Genomic DNA, 22,286 nt, shown 5'->3' with positions numbered 1-22,286 from the left:
CTTTTGCCGTTCCGTTATCAGACTGCGAATGATATGTCCATGTGTATAGAACGTCATTGGTTGTAACCATAGATATAACCAGACAGTACTAATGACAGTACCAACTCGTTACAATATCTTTTATTTGACACACACATAAATCATTTCATATGTACAAACATATTTAAAAAAAAAACAGGACTATTTTAAGTAAAAACGAACCCTAGATCATTTATACGTCTAGATAGACTATGACAGCTGTGAAAACGTCGAAAAAAATTGAGTTCAGACGTAAGCTCTATTTTGAGCAATTTGCGCGCATTATCACAAAGTATCATACAAATCCCGAGTGTAAGACGTAGCTTGTCACGCACACTAAACTAATATTCCTGGCCTGTTGTTATCGGTTGTCTAACAGCAAGAGACTCTGTCTAAACGTATAAAATATCTATGAACAGAACCTAGAACATATTCTAGATAAAACAAAATAAATAATTATATCGTCCATAATATGCAGTATCTGTATACAGATATTTTGTTTGTGTGTGTCAAAAGAGATGCTACTCAGGTTACCTGTGACTATTGTTATTATTATATTATGGTATTGGTATAAATTAAATTAACTTGCTCCTGCTTGCTGCTAGGATCCGGAAATAAATGAACTTTTTATATATTTTATTTGGTATAGTGGTCATTATTTTAAAACTCTCAGTTTAGATTTATAATAATAATTTATTTTAAAATTATATGTCTCATACAACCCCGAAGTCACCGACGTAGCCCAAATGATTGAGAAACTGAAGTGGCAGTGGGCAGGGCACATAGTTCGACGGACAAACGGCCATTGGGGCAGTAAAGTCCTCTAATGGTGACCACGTACCTGAAGATGGACCATGGATCTTGACCAGATCGCCGGAATACGTTGGATGAGGGCAGCGCAGGAGCGATGATGATGAACCCAGAAGTTAGAGGGTGTAGTTTAGTTTCAAAAGGGAGACAAAGTTCGTAACTAGGGAGTAAAATGAAATGCCATCGAAAACATAACTTATAAAAAAAATCAAGTCTCAAAACTCCTTTCTTCTACCACAAAAAGTTTTGAGATCCATGTAATACCTAGTCGGTCAATTTATCCCCACTTAAGCGTCCTTCTGTCTTAAGTTATTACGTAATTATCTAACCTTACAAAATCTTTAGTGACCATATAAATATTAAAAGCATTTATGTTATAATAAATCGATCTTGTATCTTGAATGACCTGGGCCATAACGGTAAAACTCAATGTATGTCAATATTATATTGAATTAGATTGATCAGTGCGATAGCCAAGGAACTATCTCCCCGACTCTAGAAAGAGTATCTATTCCGCCCCCCGCCTATTTAAATTATAAGTATACAAAATATTTTATTAAAAAATACCCGCATATTTTTAAACAGTAAAAGTAGTAAAGTATTTCAAGTGTTTATTCTGTTTTGGGCAAAAATTCAATTTTTTAACACTAAGTTAAGTCAAATCGTTAAAATAACATCTAGTTTGTTTTTTATAACGATGACATTGTTCGCAGAATCCATGCGACGATATACGACACAGACGTATCTGGTCGAAGTCTAAATGGTGCGACACATTGCCGAAGGTGCTTGTGATAGGCCCCCAGAAGACTGGCAGCACTGCACTATATACATTCTTGTCCATGCATCCGATGCTTGTTCACAACCAACCCAGCCCCTCCACTTACGAAGAGCTGCAGTTCTTCAACAATAATAACTATCTGAAGGGACTGGATTGGTAAGTTTAAAGGAGTACTTAAATATTTGTACTAAAAGTAAGAGTTGTTAATCCACAGCATATAAAATTGTGGGCTTTCAATGAGACAACACCGTCACGGTAGACCATGTAACGTTCGTTTTTATTGGCACCGGACGAACAAGCGAAGAAATGTTACTTCATTGGTACCAGGTAAACATAAGTGGTGAGAAATATGTTTGATAATACTTATAGAAACACGTGTCATCCTGACGACATGTACCAGCTTACAATGTTTTGAAAGACTTCACAGTTTGAGAGAGAGGTTTGTTTTAAAAATGTTTGTAAATATGTGTTTGTGAATTGTACCTTACAAGTTTATTTTTAAAGTATAAACATTATACCCGAGTATTCATTTACAATTATTTGACGTAAATTAGTTTTTTCGTTTTATTTTCAAATCCTGCAATTCAATTCCTGCCGCCGAATTCCACCTTCGCACGACACGCCACAAGTTAGGATATCATCCCCACCATCTGGATGTGTGGCGGTCCTCCACAGTGCGGTTTTGAAGGAGCTTTCTTCCATGTACTACAAAGCTGTGGTATGAGCCTCCTTGTGCGGTGTTTCCGGGACGATACGACGTGGGTACCTTCAAAAAAAGCGCGTACACTTTCCTTAAAGGCCGGCAACGCTCTTGTGATTCCTCTGGTGTTGCAAGGGAATGTGGGCGGCGGTGATCACTTTACACCAGGTGACGCTCGTTTGTCCTCCTATTCCATAAAAAAAAAAGTTTATGTGGGTTATTCGATGCTCAATTTAATAGGCGATTAATTTTACATTTTTTCTTATTTTGTTCATATTTTTATTCAAATCTCTGAATTCCTTGTAACGAGTCCATTTTTAGGAATATTTCCGTGAAATGTTTTTCAGATTTTAATAAAGGTTTTCCACAGTGAGCGCCAGTAGCGACGTTGTGAACATAAAGTTTCTATTTTACGTCTGCTTTTCCGAATCCACAGTATTGGAATAGCACCCGTTTGCAATAAACTCGGCCCAAATATATGTTGTGGTTTTAAAAATTTCGGTTTCATTTTTAAACAACTACGTATTTGGGTATCTTTTGTTTAGTCCAATAATATTTAAAATATGAACAATAAGCCATTGTCGTTTAATGTAAACACGATGCAAGTGTTTTTTTCAACATAGTAATCGAATTTATCGATATGAATCGAAAAAATCAAATTTATAATACATCATATCGTATGCTTTAGTTATTCATAAAAGAAAAGTATAATATAATAAATAAACCTTTGTTAGGTATGGGGTTCGAACCCACGCTCCCTTTCGGGAACCAGAGCTTAAATTTTGCGTCGAAGAAGTAATTGAAATTAAAAAATGAATTAAAACTTCACCCCTACTCCGCGGCCGGATGTAAAACGACATGCGATAGATGAACGAAAAAATTTAAGGCGAAATAATAAAATTTTCAGCTTAATAACTTTATGTACCAACTTTTTAAAGAATAAAATATTTAATATTGGCTCCAATCTAGGTTATACGTGTTCTCTGTTCTATCTTAATTGAATTTCTAGGTGCAAACATATCTCGAGTCACAATATAATAGACGAACGAATAGAAGAGTGACGGCTTTGTAAATCAAATGTTCTGATCTATCTATCTGAAACCAATACGACCTGTGAATACGACTACATTTTGTTTACACCGAAGCATTTATTGATTCCTTTACACAATATTCTACATACCGTGCCGTGTACTTTATTTTTGTTGGATGTTATGAATTTTTGAGCTTGATAATGATATTGTGCATTTAATATAATAATATTGGTGATGAAATATTAAAGTATTTCGTATCTAATCAAAACCTATTTCATCATTAATATTAACCTTACACACATGAAATTTTGAAAAATTGTAGAAAATATTTAGTTTAAAACAGATAATTATGTTTAAATTTTACTTTGCAGTATTGTATAGTTATTGTTATTAAATTCATGTTCTTTAATACACCGTCACTCTCTAAAGCCATTGACTTCGCCTTAAGAGATGGGATCTTAATAGTTCTCATTCGTCTTGTATCGAACTTAAATCCCATTAGGTACTACATTAATGTTTTAATAGGATATAATATTCATTATTAACTAGCATTTATGTTCTTAACTTATATCCGACGTGTCATCATCTAATTGTATGAAGTCATCATCATTATCAGTGCTAAACATCTGGCCATCTGGAGGGCAAAGCCAAATTGGCTTCGAAGAATCTGGGCGTCATCAATAGAGCACGGCAACATTCTAGCGCTCAACAAAGCGCAGGTCCGGCCACACATGGAGTACTGCTGTCATCTCTGGTCTGGCGCACCCCAGTCTCAGCTCCATCCATTTGACCGTATGCAACGCAGAGCAGCTCGAATTGTCGGGGACCCAGTGCTCTGCAAACGGCTGGATCACTTGGCGTTGCGTAGAGACGTCGCTTCATTGTGTGTCTTCTACCGCATTTATCACGGGGAGTGATCCGAAGAGCTGTTTAACCTGATTCCTGCCGCCTAATTCCAACTTCGCACGACACGCCACAAGTTAGGATATCATCCCCGCCATCTGGATGTGTGGCGGTCCTCCACAGTGCGGTTTTGAAGGAGCTTTCTACCTCGCAATACAACGCTGTGGAATGAGCTTCCTTGTGCAGTTGTTACCGGGACGATACGACATGGGGACCTTCAAAAAAATGCGCGTACACCTTCCTTAAAGGCCGGCAACGCTCTTGTGATTCCTCTGGTGTTGCAAGAGAATGTGGGCGGCGGTGATCACTTAACACCAGGTGACCCGTACGCTCGTTTGTCCTCCTATTCCATAAAAAAATCAAAACTAAATCACTTCACATTAAGTCTGCATTTAAATATTTTATACTACAGCAGGCAGACACATATAAAATCTAAGATAATATTTTGTGTAAACAATATTTTGCATACCCAAAAAAAGCCGGAGACTTATTTAAATCAAGTGACGAATCGGCTCTGAGTAAAATGAATATTGAATAAAGTTTTCAGTACGAAGTACGAACCAGGTTAGTTACGTTCTTTGAAACCTTGATTATGCCAGTTTAAACTATCGATCAGTCTTGACATGAAAGCGCAACATAAAATAGTGTTAAATGGCTTACTTAGCCGTGTTTTTATTTGAACATGCAAGCTACTATTTATCGCACAATAACGAAAGCCTTAAAATATTTGCTTTAAAATGCTCGGGTGAAGTTTCCCGTCAAATAAAATTATGTTCAACGCGAGTTTCTAAGAAAAAGTACTCAACTCACTTTTACGTTTTTGCGTCTGTGTTGCAGCAGCGCTAAGTATAAATTTTTAAACGACAAAATGAAAATGAACTTTGTAAAGAATTTATTAAGATTTCAGGTTAAATCTATTGTAATGTTAATGTGTTGCCTTTATAGTTATTTATGCAACTGTTGTGTAATAAGAGGTATGAATACACGAATGTGGGTTTATAATGTGGTTTGAATACCCAATTGTCAACAGTTGTATATGAATCCTGTTTAACGTGCGTCTTCACGTGCTACAACTGCAGAAAGACCGTTAACGAGCATTTTTTTTATGGTAGAGGAGGTCGAACGAGCATACCAGGGCCACTCTCTTATAATACCAGAGGAATCACAAGAGTCGATTAAACGTACATATGAGTTCGAAAACCGACAACACATTGGTAGGTAGCGGGCGAGGATCGAACCGGGGGTTCCGTCGTAAGTGTCAACGGTTCAACTTATTGCACCACAGACGCTTCGAACTTCATCCTAAATAATCCTTATATCATTATTATTATAGTATTAGCGTCAACAAAACTTAATTTTCCCACTAACTAATACTGAACTTCATTCACTAGGTACTTGAATTTCTTCCCGCCGAACCAAAGCAACGCATCCCAGATAACATTCGAGAAGTCAGCTACGTACTTTGATGGAGAACAAGTGCCACGTCGAGCTCACGCGCTACTCCCGAACGCCAAAATTATAACTATACTCATCTCGCCATCTAAAAGGTAATCGAGCTTTTTTATCAGCATTTCAGGTCATTTAAATGTAGGCATGATGTGTTGTCCTTAATAATTAAGCATCTGGAGAATCTATAACTTCTGATGCAGGTAAATTAAAGATGTACGCTATTGTTAATAACCCGATTGGCGCTTATATTTTATATTTTAAATAAATAAAACCTAAAACTATCGAACAACCACTTTTCAGTTTGATTTGATTTTGATTTGTCATATCTGTGAAAAATGGTATCAAAATCTTGGTGGTTTGTATCTGAACTAATTTGTCATTTTAACTAAAAAATCTGAATTGTTGTATTCTGAATGTTAATAGATTTATTGTAACTTCATTCAAGATTTGTTAAAACTTAGCACAGATTTTTAACAAAATGATTTTTTATAATTTTCCATTAATGTGTCTATAATATCAACAGAGAAGGTACTCAAATGCGGATCCAATACTGATATAAGCTTAAATAGTCTGCTTGAAATATTTCGAATACACTCGAGAGTTCAAAAACTAATTACTTCACAGATTACGTTTTATTAAAACGAACTCGTTTGATGTAGTTAATAACGAGAACTACCCACATTTTCTTTCATCTGGTCGGAAATTGCTAAAGCAAGAAAAATGTTTATATTACCCGGAGATAGAGTGTACATTTCATAACTTTTACTTTTGCTATCGAATCAGAATAAAAGTATGAAAATATTAACTGATATTTCAAAACTTTACTGTTTCGTATTCAATATTGGTTATAATTCTTAGAAAATTTAATCGAACAAAGTGTTTGATATCGGTGCTGTGAAGATCCTATTCTCAGTAACGTTTGCATCACCTTTTTTACAAATTTTCATTACAAAATATTAAGTTTTGCTCAAGAATACCAGTGGTAACGAAATAGGTACCAATTTGGATCATTTGCCCTTCTATGTTTCAAGTCCATTTGCTTCATTTACCCGTCATGTACGGGTACTTGAAGTCATGCTTAAGAATATCAGTAGCGATATACCTATTTGCATCAATGACCCCATATATGTGTGAAGGCATGTTTAAGAATACCAGTAGTGATTACCTTTTTGCATCATTTACCCAGTACATGTTTGAAGTCATGCTTAAGAATACCAGTACCGAAATACCTATTTGCATCAATGTCCCCATATATTATGTGTGAAGTCATGTTTAAGTATGCCAGTAGTGATAACTTATTTGCATCATTAATACATATATGTTTGAAGTAATGCTTAAAAATACCATTAGCGAAATACCTATTTGCATCAGTGACCCCATATATGTGAGAAGTCATGTTTAAGAATACCTGTAGTGAAATACCTATTTGCATCATTTACCCGTATATGTTTGAAGTCAGGCTTAAGAATTCCAGTACCGAAATATCTATTTGCATCAATGACCCCATATATTATGTATGAAGTCATGTCTAAGAATGCCAAAAGTGATAACCTATTTGCATCATTTACCCCATATATGTTTGAAGTCATGCTTAAAAATACCAGTTACGAAATATCTATGCTGTCATCATTTGATTGTTTAGCATTCATCCACGGTTTGTTTCACAAAAACATTCTTCCACAAACTTCTTAACTATAATAACGTGATAAAGGTATCTTTAAAGTTTTCCACCCACCTTATCCATTTGTTGTTGATTTGGCGGCTTTGATCACTAGCCATACTGTAGGTGACCTTAGGGTATGTTTGCCTTGTTCCATAAAAAATAATTATAAGTTCTTGAATAGACATAAGTTTATTTAAAACCTGAAAAATAAAGAATAATTCTAAAAATATATGTTCTTATTCATTCTTTAAAATAATAATTTGACCTTACTCTTCATTGCCGAATTCTAACTAATCTGCACTAAATTACTATGACCTTGCTTTTGATAAGTTCTTAATTCTAGCGTTTAGCTTTAATATCATTTCAATGTCGGCTGAATGTAATTAAAACTTATGCATATTATTTTTCGTATTGTATTGTAAATATTATCCCCCTTATTCATAATAGTCTGCTAACTTAAAGCATTGCTAATTCTCACTCTGTCTTCTTCTATTGACCTAAGTCAGAATGAGAAAAAATACTCCTTAGCTGCTGTTTAAAGTTAGCGGACCATTATGAATAAGGGGGTATGTACCTAATAGAGTAGCTCCTTGTGAATATTGTCTTTTATGAAGTCTACTTTAACTAAGTTTTATACATGTGGCATAAACATAATAAGTCGTTTTAACATTGATATTTTGTCCACCAAATAGACTTTAGTCCTCCACTGTGCACTTTTCAAGAAGCTTCAAAACACTTTATTCATGAAGGTCACGGAAATGACACTTGTCAAATGTCATTTCCGTGACCTTTTCGAATGTAAAAAAAAATAAAAATATTGTTTCTTATTGAATTTACTGCTACTTCGTAAAGGGTTGAGCTAATGAGAAGAAGTAGCAAGAAACTCATTGCCACTCTTTTAACAAGATGTACATTTTAATTGTTTTACAAATCATTTCAATTACAATATATGCAAAGTGACGCAACAAAAATACTCAAATGTCAAAAACTGAAAGGCTTACACGAGTAAGTCAAAAAAAGAAAGAAAAAGAAAACTTCCTTCTACGTACTACAAAGCTGTGGAATGGGATTCCGTGAGCGGTGTTTCCGGGACGATACGACCTTCAAAAAAAGCGCGTACATCTTCCTTATAGGCCGGCAACGCTCCTGTGATTCTTCTGGTATTGCAAGAGAATGTGGGCGTCTGTGATCACTTACCAGGTCTGTGACTTGGTCTTTTTCCATTAAACAAAAATTGAAACGTAGAACATCTTAAATACACATCGTAAAAGCTAGTTAAGTTACAATATTATTTGGATACATAATAGCTTTAAGGGTAAATGTATATAAGTACCTACTTAATAAAGTCGCTGTTCAGGCATAATCTAAAAAAAATTAAATGTTTTATTAAAAAATGGTTCTGTCGTAAATCCTACCACTCCACAACTGAATATCTAAATTATCGAACAGCCTGGAATTAGACTAAGATTATCTTATAGCAATAACAAAGACAGCACAATATTGTACAAAGAGCTCAAAAGATAACGTTGGGAGAGTTTCTTGCGCCGCTTCTACTCTCTAAGAGCGCATTTGTTTCCGAAACGGTGGTAGTGTTTGAAGTGAAGTCAGAAGCAATTGTAAATGAAAAATGAAAAAAATGAAGTGAAGTCAAAATAATTGGATAATGGAAAAGAAAAAACTTTTGAGAAAATAAATGCCTTTTATGCCTTTATATTAATTTTAGCTTTCTGCACTACTTGTCAGTATAGGTGAGAACTGTATTTTTTACTTTAAGTTCCTCCTGCATTTTTTTTAAGTCTATGAACATTTAATTAAGGACTTATCGAAAACAAGGTCAAAGTAATTTAGTGCAGATTAGTTAAAACTTGGCAATGAAGGGTAAGGTCTCGTAAGCACATGGTATATTCTGTACACAAATAAAATTTGAAAAACAAAATTTTATGAACGATGCGGGATTCGAACCCGGGGTGCTCTAACCAACTGAGCTAACCGTTCGAGTACCGCCTCGTTATAAAATTCTGTTTGCTTTGTTCAACTCTCAGGTTGTGGCTTCATCTACAGGATCTACTTTACAGTTGATAACCTGCTCAACCCCAATATTTGCATACATATTAGGAAATTTCCTAATATGCAAATATAGAGCACCGGCACGGAACGCCGGACGTCGTGGGTTCGAATCCCGCATCGGTCATAAAATTTTGATTTTCAAATTTTATTTGTGTATTAATCCTAGAAGTGAGGGTTATTATTATCACTTTAAAAACATAACATATTGGTATATTCTGTGTTAAGCGACAGGACGCAATGTAATCGCAGTCGTATCGCAGTACGATATGGCTTAGGTCTGTGACGCAACGGCTCATCATTTTGTAGGCAGACGGTGCCGCTTAAATTTCGTTAATTCCTTCGACCCAAAAATATAATGAATATTTATTTTTTATGACGATAATGTTCAGCTAATGGTAATTGATACGCCCTGCCCATTACAATTCAGTACCGCTCAGCATTCTTGAAAAACTCAAAAATACTGAGCGGCGCTACAATTGCGCTCGTCACCTTGAGGCTGAGATCTACATCCTTAGACTTTGCTCAGACTTTACTTCCGAAAAAGTTTGATTGTGATGAAACGCTAACTTGACTTTTGTAATCGACTGTCTTACCTTAAGCTCAGTAAAATTTCAGTTGTCAAATGACTATAAAACCGAGATAAAAAGGTTATGCCAAGCTTAAACTTAGCTTTGGTTAACGTGAGTAAAGTATGAGCAAAATCTAATTACGCTTTATACATAAGATGTTAAGTCTGATTTGCCCAGCCCAGAATAATTATTACACATTACTGTTTAAAGGAGAATTTTGGACGTGTTGATAGTTGTATGTTTTTTCAGGGCATACTCGTGGTACCAGCACATTCGCTCGCACGGTGACCCCATCGCGAACAACTTCACGTTCCATACCGTCATCACCGCCAACGACTCCGCGCCGAAACAATTGAGGGACATCAGGTATCGTCCGCTTCTTGTCATCTGCTTTTGTTATTTGTATGACGTGGTTCTATTCTATTCTTTATTTTGTGGCTGTTGTGGAAAGATCACCACAGTTGTGCCAATGTCAGGTTGAGGTAGGCTACCAAGTAATTAATAATGGTACGATGTTTTCAATCCAGTTTTAACGATAATGATCAGTGCTTATGTATAAAAGTTTTATAATTTTATTTAAAATTCTGAAACTAAATATGCAATTGTTAGTTAAATTTGAAAGTGACCAAAAAAAATACACACACACATATATGTATATAAATACTTATGTTAGTGTTTAGAGTGTTAAGGTTAATCTTATTTTCCTAGTATATTTACTACTCTCGGTATGGGGGTGCCACAAGGGTATATTATTGGACTCTTCCTCTTCCTAATTTATATAAATGATCTACCTAACCTTGTAGAAAAAAACACAAGATGGTATTCTTTGCGGGTGACACTTCACTTATATTCAAAGTGAAACGAATACTATCTGTCATGATGTACTGGTTTAGCGCCAATAACTTATTGTTAAATAGTCATAAAACCAAATATATTTAACTAGCTGGCCCGACAGACGTTGTTCTGTTCATTATAAAAAAAAAACTCGTGAAGGTGGTTCGTAAAATCCATTCTTAGCTGACCTCTACTCGTTGAAAAGAACATTCCTACCAAATTTCAAGTCTTTAGCTCTAATGGTTCCAGAGATATCATGACGAGTGACTATATACGTGGAAATCTCTTATATATATATACTAGCTGACTCGACAGACGTTATTCTGTACATAATTAATAAAATACTGATTTTTTAAAGAATTTGTCAATAATATTTCATAACATCAAGAATTATTAGTTCGTAAAATATGCTTCCAGATCTTATAATGAAATTGTTTCACAGCAGAACTATCAAACCGTGCGTCAATAAATTCTCTCATAGAAAATATGTCCATACAAAACAAATATTGGAAATATAAATAATTAGGGGCGAAATTTCGTAAATTCCGTTCGTAGCTGACCTCTACTCGGTGAAAAGAATATTCCTACCAAATTTCAAGTCTTTAGCTCTAATGGTTCCAGAGATATCATGACGAGTGACTATATACGTGGAAATCTCTTATATATATTTAGAAATATAGAAGATTTACCGCGCCAAATGTCAAAAATGTAAATGCGAATATTTTATTAAACGGAGAAGTGGTAAAACCAGTGGAATCTGCTGTATTTCTTGGCATTACTCTTGATTCCAAATTGCAATGGGGCCCTCAATATTGAAGGATTGGCGAATAGGCTTAGTTCTGCAGCATATGCGGTTAAGAAAATTAGATGGTTAACTGACATAGACAAGGCGCGACTAGTGTACTTTAGTTATTTTCATAGTATTATTTCTAATGGTATATTGTTATGGGGCAGTGCGGCCGATATTAATGCCATCTTTGTGCTGCAGAAAGGGTCTATTCGCGCGATTTATAACCTAGGTCCTAAAGAATCATTAAGTAAATAATTTAAATAAACATTTTGACTGTTGCTTCTCAATATATTTTTGATAATGTTCTTTAATGTTCATAAGCACATTGAGGAATTTTCTAGAAACTGTGTCATTCATAATGTTAACACTAGAGACAAACAAACTTGTTATGCCTACTACTCGGTTGGGTCGAGTGAGTAAGTCTTTTGTTGGGCGATGTATATGCTTCTACAATATGATTCCAGAAAATGTACAAAACAAATGTGTTACGAAATTTAAAAGAATTGTTAAAAAACGTTTGTGTGGTAAGGTTACTATAGAATAAACGATTTTCTTAATGATACCACAGACTGGGAATACAGCGAACACCCCCAGGCTCTTTAATTATAAATGTTTATTGTACGATATCACATTATAATCTATATCTTTATATTTAAAAAAAAGCCCGCTGAGTTTCTTGCGCCCATTCTTCTCAGGTCTGAGGCAGTCTCTTTTGAATGGGTGGTAGATTTTGACGTTCAATAAGTGATTTTGAATAAAAATATTTTAATTTGAATATGAGGTGTATAGACATATTATCATATTCCTCTGACAGACATACGGACAGAAGGATGAAGCAGAGTATTAGTTATAGTGACCACCAGCGAGAAGTTGGTTACCCTTTGGGTATGGGACCTTCCTTCTTTTTCCAATCAGTTGAGAGGTAGCTTTTTACTAGTAATCCGAAAACTCAAATAATTTTACTATCAAAGAGTTTAATTGTCCACCAATTTAAAAACTTCGTCGTGAATGTTTTTTTTTTTATTATTATCTCTCGCGTAGAAAATTTGTCAAAGTTCCTACTTCGCAACGGTAATCTAACATGCCTTGATTTCCGTATTCGAGTTCACAACTCGTTACAAACTCCGACAAAACAACAATTGGAAAAATTACAATCCATCCCTGAAAGTTTGCTCGCTTCCAACGGGATGACGGCTGCCCGTAATTCTATTTCAGAAACAATGGCCTCAGTACGAGTTAGTAGTTCGGGGATATCTTGTTATAACGCGAGATCTAGCAGGGATATCAAATGGATTGTCTGTTTTAATAATCTTTATTTCTCAAAGATATGTATTTTGTGGGAAAACCATATTCTTCATCAACTTTATTGAATCAAACACCAATTTAAAGCTTAATGCTTAGACGAGACGAGCAGGACGTTCAGCTGATGGTAATTGATACGTCTTGCCCATTACAATGCAGTTCTGCAAAAATTCTGAGCGGCACTACAATTGCTCTCGTCACCTTGAGACATGTTAAGTCTCATTTGCCCAGTAATTTCACCAGCCACCACGGCGCCCTTCAGACCGAAATACCGTAATGTTTACACATTACTGCTTCACGGCAGAAATAGGCGCCGTTGTGGAACCCATACACTAGCTGACATCCTGTGCAAGGGAGCTTCCCACTTTTGAATATATAGAATATAAAATAAATTAATATAATCACAAAAATTTCTTGTATTGTCGTTAATTCAGGCTTACTCGCATATACGATTCTAGGATGCGCCATCTGTTATCGTTTTCTTACATTCTCTTGCTTGACCGTTTATAGAATGTGAAGTGTGTTATAATGTGAACACATATATCAACATATACCATAGATCCAAGATACAAACATATAATATCCGGACGACCGAGCCTGCTCGGATTTTTAAGAATGTACAAAAGTTGAACAAAATGAACCGGGGTATTTTGCTTTCCGGATCACCCAATGTCCTATCTGAGCTATTACAGTCTTGTATATAATGGCGAAATTTAAACTCATTAAATCACGGATAAAACTACGTTTTTCTAAAAACTATTTATCGCCTCCGAAATCCCCTGTATACTAAATTTTGTGACAATCGTTGGAGCCGTTTCCGTGATTCAGATTATGATTATAAAGATAAAAGATAAACATACATAGATTAATAGACGAATTAATTACCGTTTAGTGGTGCACTGTCGGTGAAATTTACGAATATAAGCTCATTAGCCACTCGGCACCTGACGAGCTCTTTGTTCAGCGTCCACTTATAGTCTACATGATACCCATAGGGTACCTGATGAAGTGTAATTGATGTCATAGTCCACATTCGAAATTTTTAAGTTTTGTTTAAACATTAATATTGCATATTTATAAGTGTTAAATACTTGCATAGTGTCGACTTCAGCTTTGTTTTAATGCTAGCTCTAAATTTAAAAAAAAAGTTATGTAAAAACTGTTCATAATGTTTTTTTTGTTCATTTTTTGTCATAGAAAAACAATGTAATTTATTTGGGAAAATATTAAAAAAAACACTGGTGTCGTAAGAGGCGATCGCTCACCATTTGGAGAACGCTTGTACGCTTGTTTGTCCGTCTGTTTAAAAAATTATGGAGACTAATACTAAGCGTCTTTTTTTTTCTTCAAGAAACGTAGTATCCGGTTAGATTATCTGTGGACCTACGTCGATGACGTCACATAGTCATGTTATGGTGTGCATAATAAGCAACACTAATATCCCAATATTATTTTATTTTTTCTTTTAATGATTTATTTTTTCTGTATTATTTATTCATGTTAAGGTTTTATGTTATGATGCTGATTATTATAATGATAAAAAATCAATAAAAGCATCTAGTTTAAGTACAAAGAGAATTTATTTTTCGGACAGTACTATTATACACAGAACTACAGAACTATTAACAATAAAAGTCAAACTGTAACAATGAATACTTCAAAAACTAAGCAGTTATAGCACGAAAATATCACGGATATGTACCTAAAGGTAATGAAACTACAAACCGTATTGACGCAACAGGCCGAGCGTGTTGTGATGTTTTGTTAACAATATAATAATATGTAGGAATCTTAGTGTTATTATTATCATTTTGAAGAACAGCGTTTTGTATATTCACATACTCATAGACTGGAAGGGTATCCGCTGAAGCAGTTGAAACAGTAGGAACATCCTGAGGCGTAGTTGGGCCCTCACTATCTGCGCTACTCCAATTATCCTCCTCATTAGGCATTGTCCAAGCTTCCAGTGGAGGCATGAGAAGTAGATGACGTCTATTTCGTCTCCCGGAGATGTCTTCGACGAAGTACGAGCTTGAGGCGCTGCACTGTGCACTCTAGCATGCTTGCATCTGCCTTCATCGACCATAATCACACTCTGCCCCGGTGTCAGTTCGGGCAACGTTCGCGAGTGTCGATCATAATTTAGATAAAAGTCGATGCACCAAATTCCACCACTGGACAGTACTCCCCGACGTCGACCTGTAATACACATTCCCCGAACGAAAAGTTCATTTACACAACGCCAATATACCTATTTGGGACGATATCTTTCCATAAATGTTAATACGAAACTTAAAATTATGCATTGTAATATATATGAACTTAGACATAAACTCAAGAACATGTTAAGAAACCTAAACTACGAAGCTACTGAAAATCTTTTTCGTTAACCACTACTTATATTAGGTATAGCATTTAATAAATAAAAGGCTAATACATATTCACACACACAAACACATACACATACACGTATATACACAAACACCCAACACACGCACTAAATTATATATAAAATAGTTTTTGTGTTCATAATTTGTTGCATAACTTCCATTGTTAGACCTTAAAATATGTTGATGTTTGTTATTTGACATTTTACATTGAACAACTGGGAAGAGACTGATCCCCATGTCACGGGCTGTCCTAATTTGTGGGTCGAGGGTAATTTTAAGCAAAATTCTATTTTTTTGCAACAAATAATTGATTGAATTGATTTATCATTATATTATTATTATTATAATTTTTACTCGTGACCTGCTTACTTAACATGGTATGTTAATCCGAAGAGTTAGTAATAATATCACAAAGATATTATTATATTGTTAACAAAACATCAGAACAAAGCGCGGGGGCGTGAAAGGGAAACGGGAGAGGGCATTACGCCCCAGCGAGGTCCAAAGGATAATGAAGCCGTGTAGTACGTTCTTTGCTGTTAAAAAGTATGAATTGTATTTCTCACGGATTGTATGTTTTTGAACAGGAACCGTTGCCTCAACCCGGGCAAGTACAGCCATTACCTGGAGCGCTGGCTGTCCGAGTTCAACTCTCACCAGCTCCACATCATTGATGGTTCGTTGCTGCGGTCGGATCCCGCCGCCGTCATGAACTCGCTACAGAAATTCCTCAAAATATCGCACATCGACTACAATAAGCTTTTGAAGTGAGTAATAATAGCCTTTTACGCATAAAATAAAGTCTCTTAAAGTATACAAATGATAATTATACAAATGATTTAAGTTTTCTTTAGTGTTAATTCCGCCAACGTGTTGTCTCACCAAAATCTGGCACGAGACAGATCGAGACAGGTCTCGTGCCAGATTTTGGCGAGAGAACACGTCCTGAAGATGCCTCGTGAAGAGGCGAAACACGTGTCGAATTGTTGTAAAAACAAATATTGGCGGAATTAACACTAAAGAAAACTTAAATCATTTGTATAATTATGGATTTCCGCAAAGTAACGCCTAATTCAATAAATTTGCTCTTGAAGTATCTGAATCTCGTTTCTTGTTGTTGTTATTTTTGAAGTTATACTTATTTAGGTGCATTAAACGTTAGAAACCGTTAATGCTCTTAACCTAGCGCGTATTATCAGACTTATTGTATTTATTGAAGTTATACTTCTTTAGATGCGTTATGAAAAAATGATGAGAGTGAGATTTTATGATGCGCGCGCATCACTGTAACACAAAAGTGACAGGGTGAAGTTGGTTCCTAAAATTTTCTGACTTATTTATTATTAGGACAGGCAAAGGGTTCAAGCCCGTACAGCCATATTCGTTATTTAATAATTAATTGTCAAAGCCATCGTTGCAAGATTTTTACAACATTGTTCTTCCTACAAACGTAATGGATTTTAAAACGTAAAGGATTTTTGCATTGTTATGCCAAAGAAGTATAACTTCTTGCGTGCATACATAAGTACACACACACCTTTTTTATTGTGTACTAGCTCTTACCCACTATTTTATTAATTGCAAAACATAAAAAAACCAGCTCCAATATATCGAGCTAATGGAATGTGTGTGTTAAATTTCGAGATGCGTTTAGTCGTTTTGGCGTGATTGCGCAACAAATATACAAACTTTCCATATAATATATTTGTTAATATTGTGTACAGGCTATATTCTATGCCAATCTGTACATATGAAATTGAAGTTTCTTTTTGTTTCTTTCTTTATTTTTCGTAATATCAAAATAATAGCTTTTACTCCGGCTTATCTACGAAATAGATAGAATTCGTAATAGATTACTGTTATTATTAAGATTTTTTTTAATGAATTAAGGTTCTGTGCAATGAAGCCTATTAAATTAAAACAAAATATGATGCACTGGTCATATTACACATAAAATATACTCTGAAAAACCGCGGGCGTCCGCTAGAAGTTATCTTATGAACACATAAGATAATATATATTGTTTATATCACACTCACAATAAACGCTTGAAACCAATATGGATGTTACTACCCGTCTTTAAATGCATACTACGACGACTATATCATGTTAGACAACTGCTGAAAACGGGCCAGGAATATTGCTTTAGTGTGCATGAGAAGCTACGTCTTACACTCGCGAGTTGTATGTCACTTTGTGATAGTGTGCGTGCATTACTCAAAATAAAGGTTAACTATTATGGCGCCTCTTCACAATCGGCGATTAAAGGCGATTACACGCGAGCACGATCTTTTGGTGGGCTCATTCGCTTCTAGTCGCCGATCATCGTCTATAATCGCGTAAGTCATCGCGACGATCGGTGACTTGTCGGTTTTTCGGGAACGCATCAAAGGGAATTCGCGTGTAGTTCCGTCCGCGTGTCCACACGATCGCTGGTCTTTCATTTACTGGAGGATACTGGACTGTAGCCGTACGTACTTCGCGTCGTTGTCGCGGCGTACTGTGACTACTAGGTGATCAAATAAAGAAACATTTAAATTCATAGTACCCTATCAGAACTATCCAGAAATATGGAATCCCAAACATAAATATCACAAAGATTAAAATAAGGTAGGTATATCCTACTCAGATATATATTGTTACTATGAGATTTATAATCGCTCACCAATATTATTAAATCATGAAATCCATAGTGTCCATCTTGAAGGACTGCCGGTCGATAAATGATTACGGTCGATCAGGGGTGGGACAGACGCCTTAAAGTGACGTTTTCAGAAGACTGTAGTGCCATCTGTTAGTTGGCCCGAAAATGAAAGCTTTGGCAGCTGTCACTCGCTTTGAAACCTTCCAACTTTTCTTTATTTGTGTTACTGCACACTGGTCATAAAATGGCGGCTACGCCTAGCGTTTGTATGTAGCTCTCGTGTTCCATTTTGCATATTTACACTACTAAATCTATTCTTTATGTTATATGTTGTGACAAAATTAGATAACTAACTCTACGCCCAATTTCAACATAATTCAAAAATTGCAATACCTACATTAAAAAGTAGAGTTAGCTATTTAATTGCGTCGGAACATTAAAAATGAATTTTATAATTTCGAGCTTATATGTACTTAGTTATTTTCGGGGCCAATCTCCAGATGGCGCCAGTTTTCAAATAGACAGCTCATAATGCGTAGAGAGAGCTCTCTTTTGCCTATATATTATTATACTCTTTGCGGTCGATCGTGTGAATGCTTCCACGATGATCAACGATTAACTTGCCGATGACAGACGATCATACAAGTGACGATCATCGCCGATAGCGGAGAGGAGGTATCAACCTACCCATATAGCCGAATCTTTAGTGACCCTGACTACTTAGCTAGACGTCCCGGGTTCGAATCCCGGTAGATGCAATCATTTATATGATGAATATGGATTTTTGTTTCCGAGTCATGGATGTTTATATGTATTTATGCATGTTTAAGAAAATATATTGTATTAAATATATCGTTGTGTTGTACCCATAATACAGGCTATGCCTAGGTTGGGGCAAGATAATTTGTGTAAAAGTATGTAAAAAAAAACAATTTTTTTTTTCTACGTTTCTGTAGTTGTCACTGTCTATCTAGACATATAAATGATCTAAGTGCGCTCTAATAAAAAAATATGATAATATTCCAATGATTAAACGGTAGGTTACAAGTTCTGAGATAAGGAATTTAAATTGAATTCGTCGACGTCGGTTCGGTGAGGCGTGAAGAAGTAACAAACGGGAGTTCTGTCTTAATAATAATAATAATTGTTGTTGCGTTGTGTTTCTGGATATGTTTCAGTTCTATGACATTAGTTTTTCTAATATTGTCAGCTGTTACTGCATGCTATTCTACTTATGAAATTAAAGTCAAAGTCAAATTAACTTTATTCAATTGTGCTTAAACTAAACGCTTTTGAATCTTCACTATTAGATTACTGAATCTACCATATGTTCGGAAAAAGTAGAGCCACTCTTTTCAATCAAGTAGAGTATTTTTTTTACAATGGCAATACAAAACAAATTAATTTCTAAGGTGCTGCATCGAATATATTATGAATAGTGTTCAAAGTTAAAAGCGTTTTAATATCAAATATTTCATAAAAAGTAATGAAGAATAAACTGTGTAAATATAAATGATCCCATATTGAATGCATCAACATTAAGAGCTTGAATTCAAAATATAAATATCAAAATATATACATTACTATCAACAAATACCGAAAAGCTATCCGATAAGTTAGTCGTCGCTCATTCTATTGATATAAAATATTTCTATAAACATGGAAATCACTTAGTACAAGATATATTTTCATTCATCTTGCCCCGATCCCTTCTGAATGCTGCCCTATTGTAATATTTATAAAATTATTCCACTGCCTCTGCTCATTTTTATAATACATATATGGAATATAATATGATATGGAATTGTTTTTCGGATAAGATTATTTATTTATATAAAAAACTATCAGGAATCCGAGGCTGCAGGCTTTTTATTATGAAAATACGGGACGAGACGAGCAGGACGTTCAAATGATGGTAATTGGTACGCCCTGTCCATTACAATGCAGCTCCGGATTCTTGAAAACGGCCCAAAAATTCTGAGCGGCTTGTCACCTTAAGAGATAAGATGTTAAGTCTTATATCCTTTAGACCGAAACAGTAATTTTTACACATTACTTCTTCACGGCGGAAATAGGCGCCGTTGTGGTACTCATAATCTAGCCGACATCCTGTGCAAAGGAGCCTTCCACTGGTAAGGCTATCGAAGAGTATAAAAAATATTTCTTTACATTCTGACTTCTTTCTTTATATTATTTTGACATCACTACGGAGGATGGGTATATTGTCAAAATTGGTTTATTTATATCAAAAACATCGCACTAACACTAACGGAAAACACTTTGAGAAACTATTTATTTAATTTTGGCCCTTGTTAACAAATTTTTCGACTTTATTCCATAGACTTTTGCTGTAATATAAATGCGAAGTAAAATTACTCCAAATTTAAATATTTTTTGTCTTTATCTTACCTTTGTAACTACAGAATTACAAGACAGGGAGAAGTAATTTTAAACTTGGAGTAACTCTTAATTACGTTTATCAATAAGACAGTTAGTGTGTAGCACGTATAACATGGAAGCTTTTCTAAGATAATAAATAATGAAGACTTAATTTCAGATACGACGCTAAAAAGGGCTTCTACTGTCAAGCGGTGAGCAACGAGAAAACAAAATGCTTAGGAAAATCAAAGGGGCGTGTTTATCCGCCCATGGAAGAGAGGTCTGCCAAGTTTCTGAAGCGCTATTACACGCCCCATAACACGGCGTTGTCTAAACTACTCGTCAGACTGGGCCGTCCCGTGCCGCAGTGGCTCAAAGACGAACTGTCAAATGGATAGCATCACGTGAAACCTAGAGGGTTTGAACGAAACACGGATCATGGACGTGTCCAAGTGTGTGTTATTGCCTTGCCGTAAGATAAGGTGTGAGGCCTGAGTTTTAAACTCGGTTTAACAATATTATACGTAACTTGTGTGTCATTGTGGAGTCTGCTTTGTTGAATCTGAATATATAGTCTAATGCTGAACAATAAACGGAACACATCTTTTATATGTGATTATTCTATGAGTACATAAGTTTGTTGTGTTTGAAATCAGAAATTTGAATAAGTACATATTCGTAAAGTTGAGTATTTGAATGGCGTTTTTGATACCTATTAGTGTTGTTGGCTTCTAAATTTTGTTTGAATATTTTTGTAAGTAATGAGAAGTCAGTCTCAAAAATCGGAGACTACTTATTGTTTTTTAATGAATTGCTTGCCGCTGTATACTTCCTGTCTTATTCATACTGACTTAGAGGAGATTTAAAACATCGCTAATATACGCTTGTTAAAAAATGGTATTCATAATCGCATATTAGAGCTAAAACCCTCATTGTCTCTTCGATAAAGCTGACGTGACTTATAGTATAGCTACTTCTATAAACCTATTTTAAGCACTCGAACGCAAAAAAAAACATGGCCGACATCGAGCAGCTGTTCGTTAAATAATGTGATAAATAGCTTCCCGCTCAAAGTTGTTGGATATCCGTCATAGATTGACAACCGACAGACTTCAAAACTTTGATTTTTGAAGTTTGAAATTATTTTGACATCGACTTTTGACAATTGACAAACCATTGATATTGAAAAGATGACTGTTTCCATCGACAGTTCATCATTAAATTAGTTGAGATCATGTTTTTTTGTACGAAATGGCAACATTGCGTACTATAGAGACGTATTAGTTATGGGAGATTTACGTAACGAATATGAATAAGGAATTTTATCGAACGTTCGATAGACTTAAAACTCGTTTTAACTAATATAGCTTTATACCTTTTTAAAAGCGTTTTATTATGAATAAGGCAGTTCGTATATTACTTTTGTATTAGCGTTAAATATAGAGGACTGTGTTTTTAAATGATTTTTTACTTAGCGCTCTTGTTTTTTTATAATATATCAATGATAATGTACTTTTTTATTGAATCACATTGTTATTATACACTTGTACCTTAGTTGGTTTGCAATTTTACAATACATGTTCATATATTTATTTTAGTACGATATATTAACAAAACGTACCTGATGCTATACTAATAAAGTATTAACAGATCGCTTCACGTGAGAGTCAATAAACGATTTTGAAATAAGAAGTGGTTTTAGATCAAATACAGATATCGCGCAAATTGAATGGAGAGTTCCGGAATGCGATAGTGCTGTGACCATAATCATAGTGTGTCGATAAATTTAAACAATTCTTCAAGCTTATCATTTTAACCTAATAGTTTAATTTATTACACAAATAAAATTTGAAGCGTACCGTGCGGGCGCTCGTAATATTTCGTTTTCAAATTTTATTTATGTAATAAATTTAATCCCAGAAGTGATAGTTGTCAATAATTTGAAACATAACAAAGTTT

The 22,286-nt window shown here is 35.0% G+C and overlaps 1 protein-coding gene across 2 annotated transcripts in view; it reads left to right on the top strand.

Annotated features, from left to right (window-relative positions):
• Positions 1–21,288, top strand: part of LOC126968267 (bifunctional heparan sulfate N-deacetylase/N-sulfotransferase) — a 195,488-nt gene extending 174,200 nt beyond the window's left edge. For both annotated transcript variants that reach the window (XM_050813155.1, XM_050813156.1), the window contains exons 11-15: positions 1,542–1,762; positions 5,632–5,787; positions 10,238–10,354; positions 15,892–16,071; positions 20,506–21,288. In XM_050813155.1, the coding sequence (XP_050669112.1) occupies positions 1,542–1,762; positions 5,632–5,787; positions 10,238–10,354; positions 15,892–16,071; positions 20,506–20,725 (894 nt within the window). In that variant the 3' untranslated portion in view covers positions 20,726–21,288. The remainder of the gene's footprint in view (positions 1–1,541; positions 1,763–5,631; positions 5,788–10,237; positions 10,355–15,891; positions 16,072–20,505) is intronic.
• The last annotated feature ends 998 nt before the right edge of the window (positions 21,289–22,286 follow it).

Source organism: Leptidea sinapis, chromosome 15 (genome assembly GCF_905404315.1).
Source record: "Leptidea sinapis chromosome 15, ilLepSina1.1, whole genome shotgun sequence".
Taxonomy (NCBI): Eukaryota; Metazoa; Arthropoda; class Insecta; order Lepidoptera; family Pieridae; genus Leptidea; species Leptidea sinapis.
The sequence above is the reverse complement of the archived record's forward strand: the minus strand, read 5'-3'. Positions and strand labels throughout refer to the sequence as shown.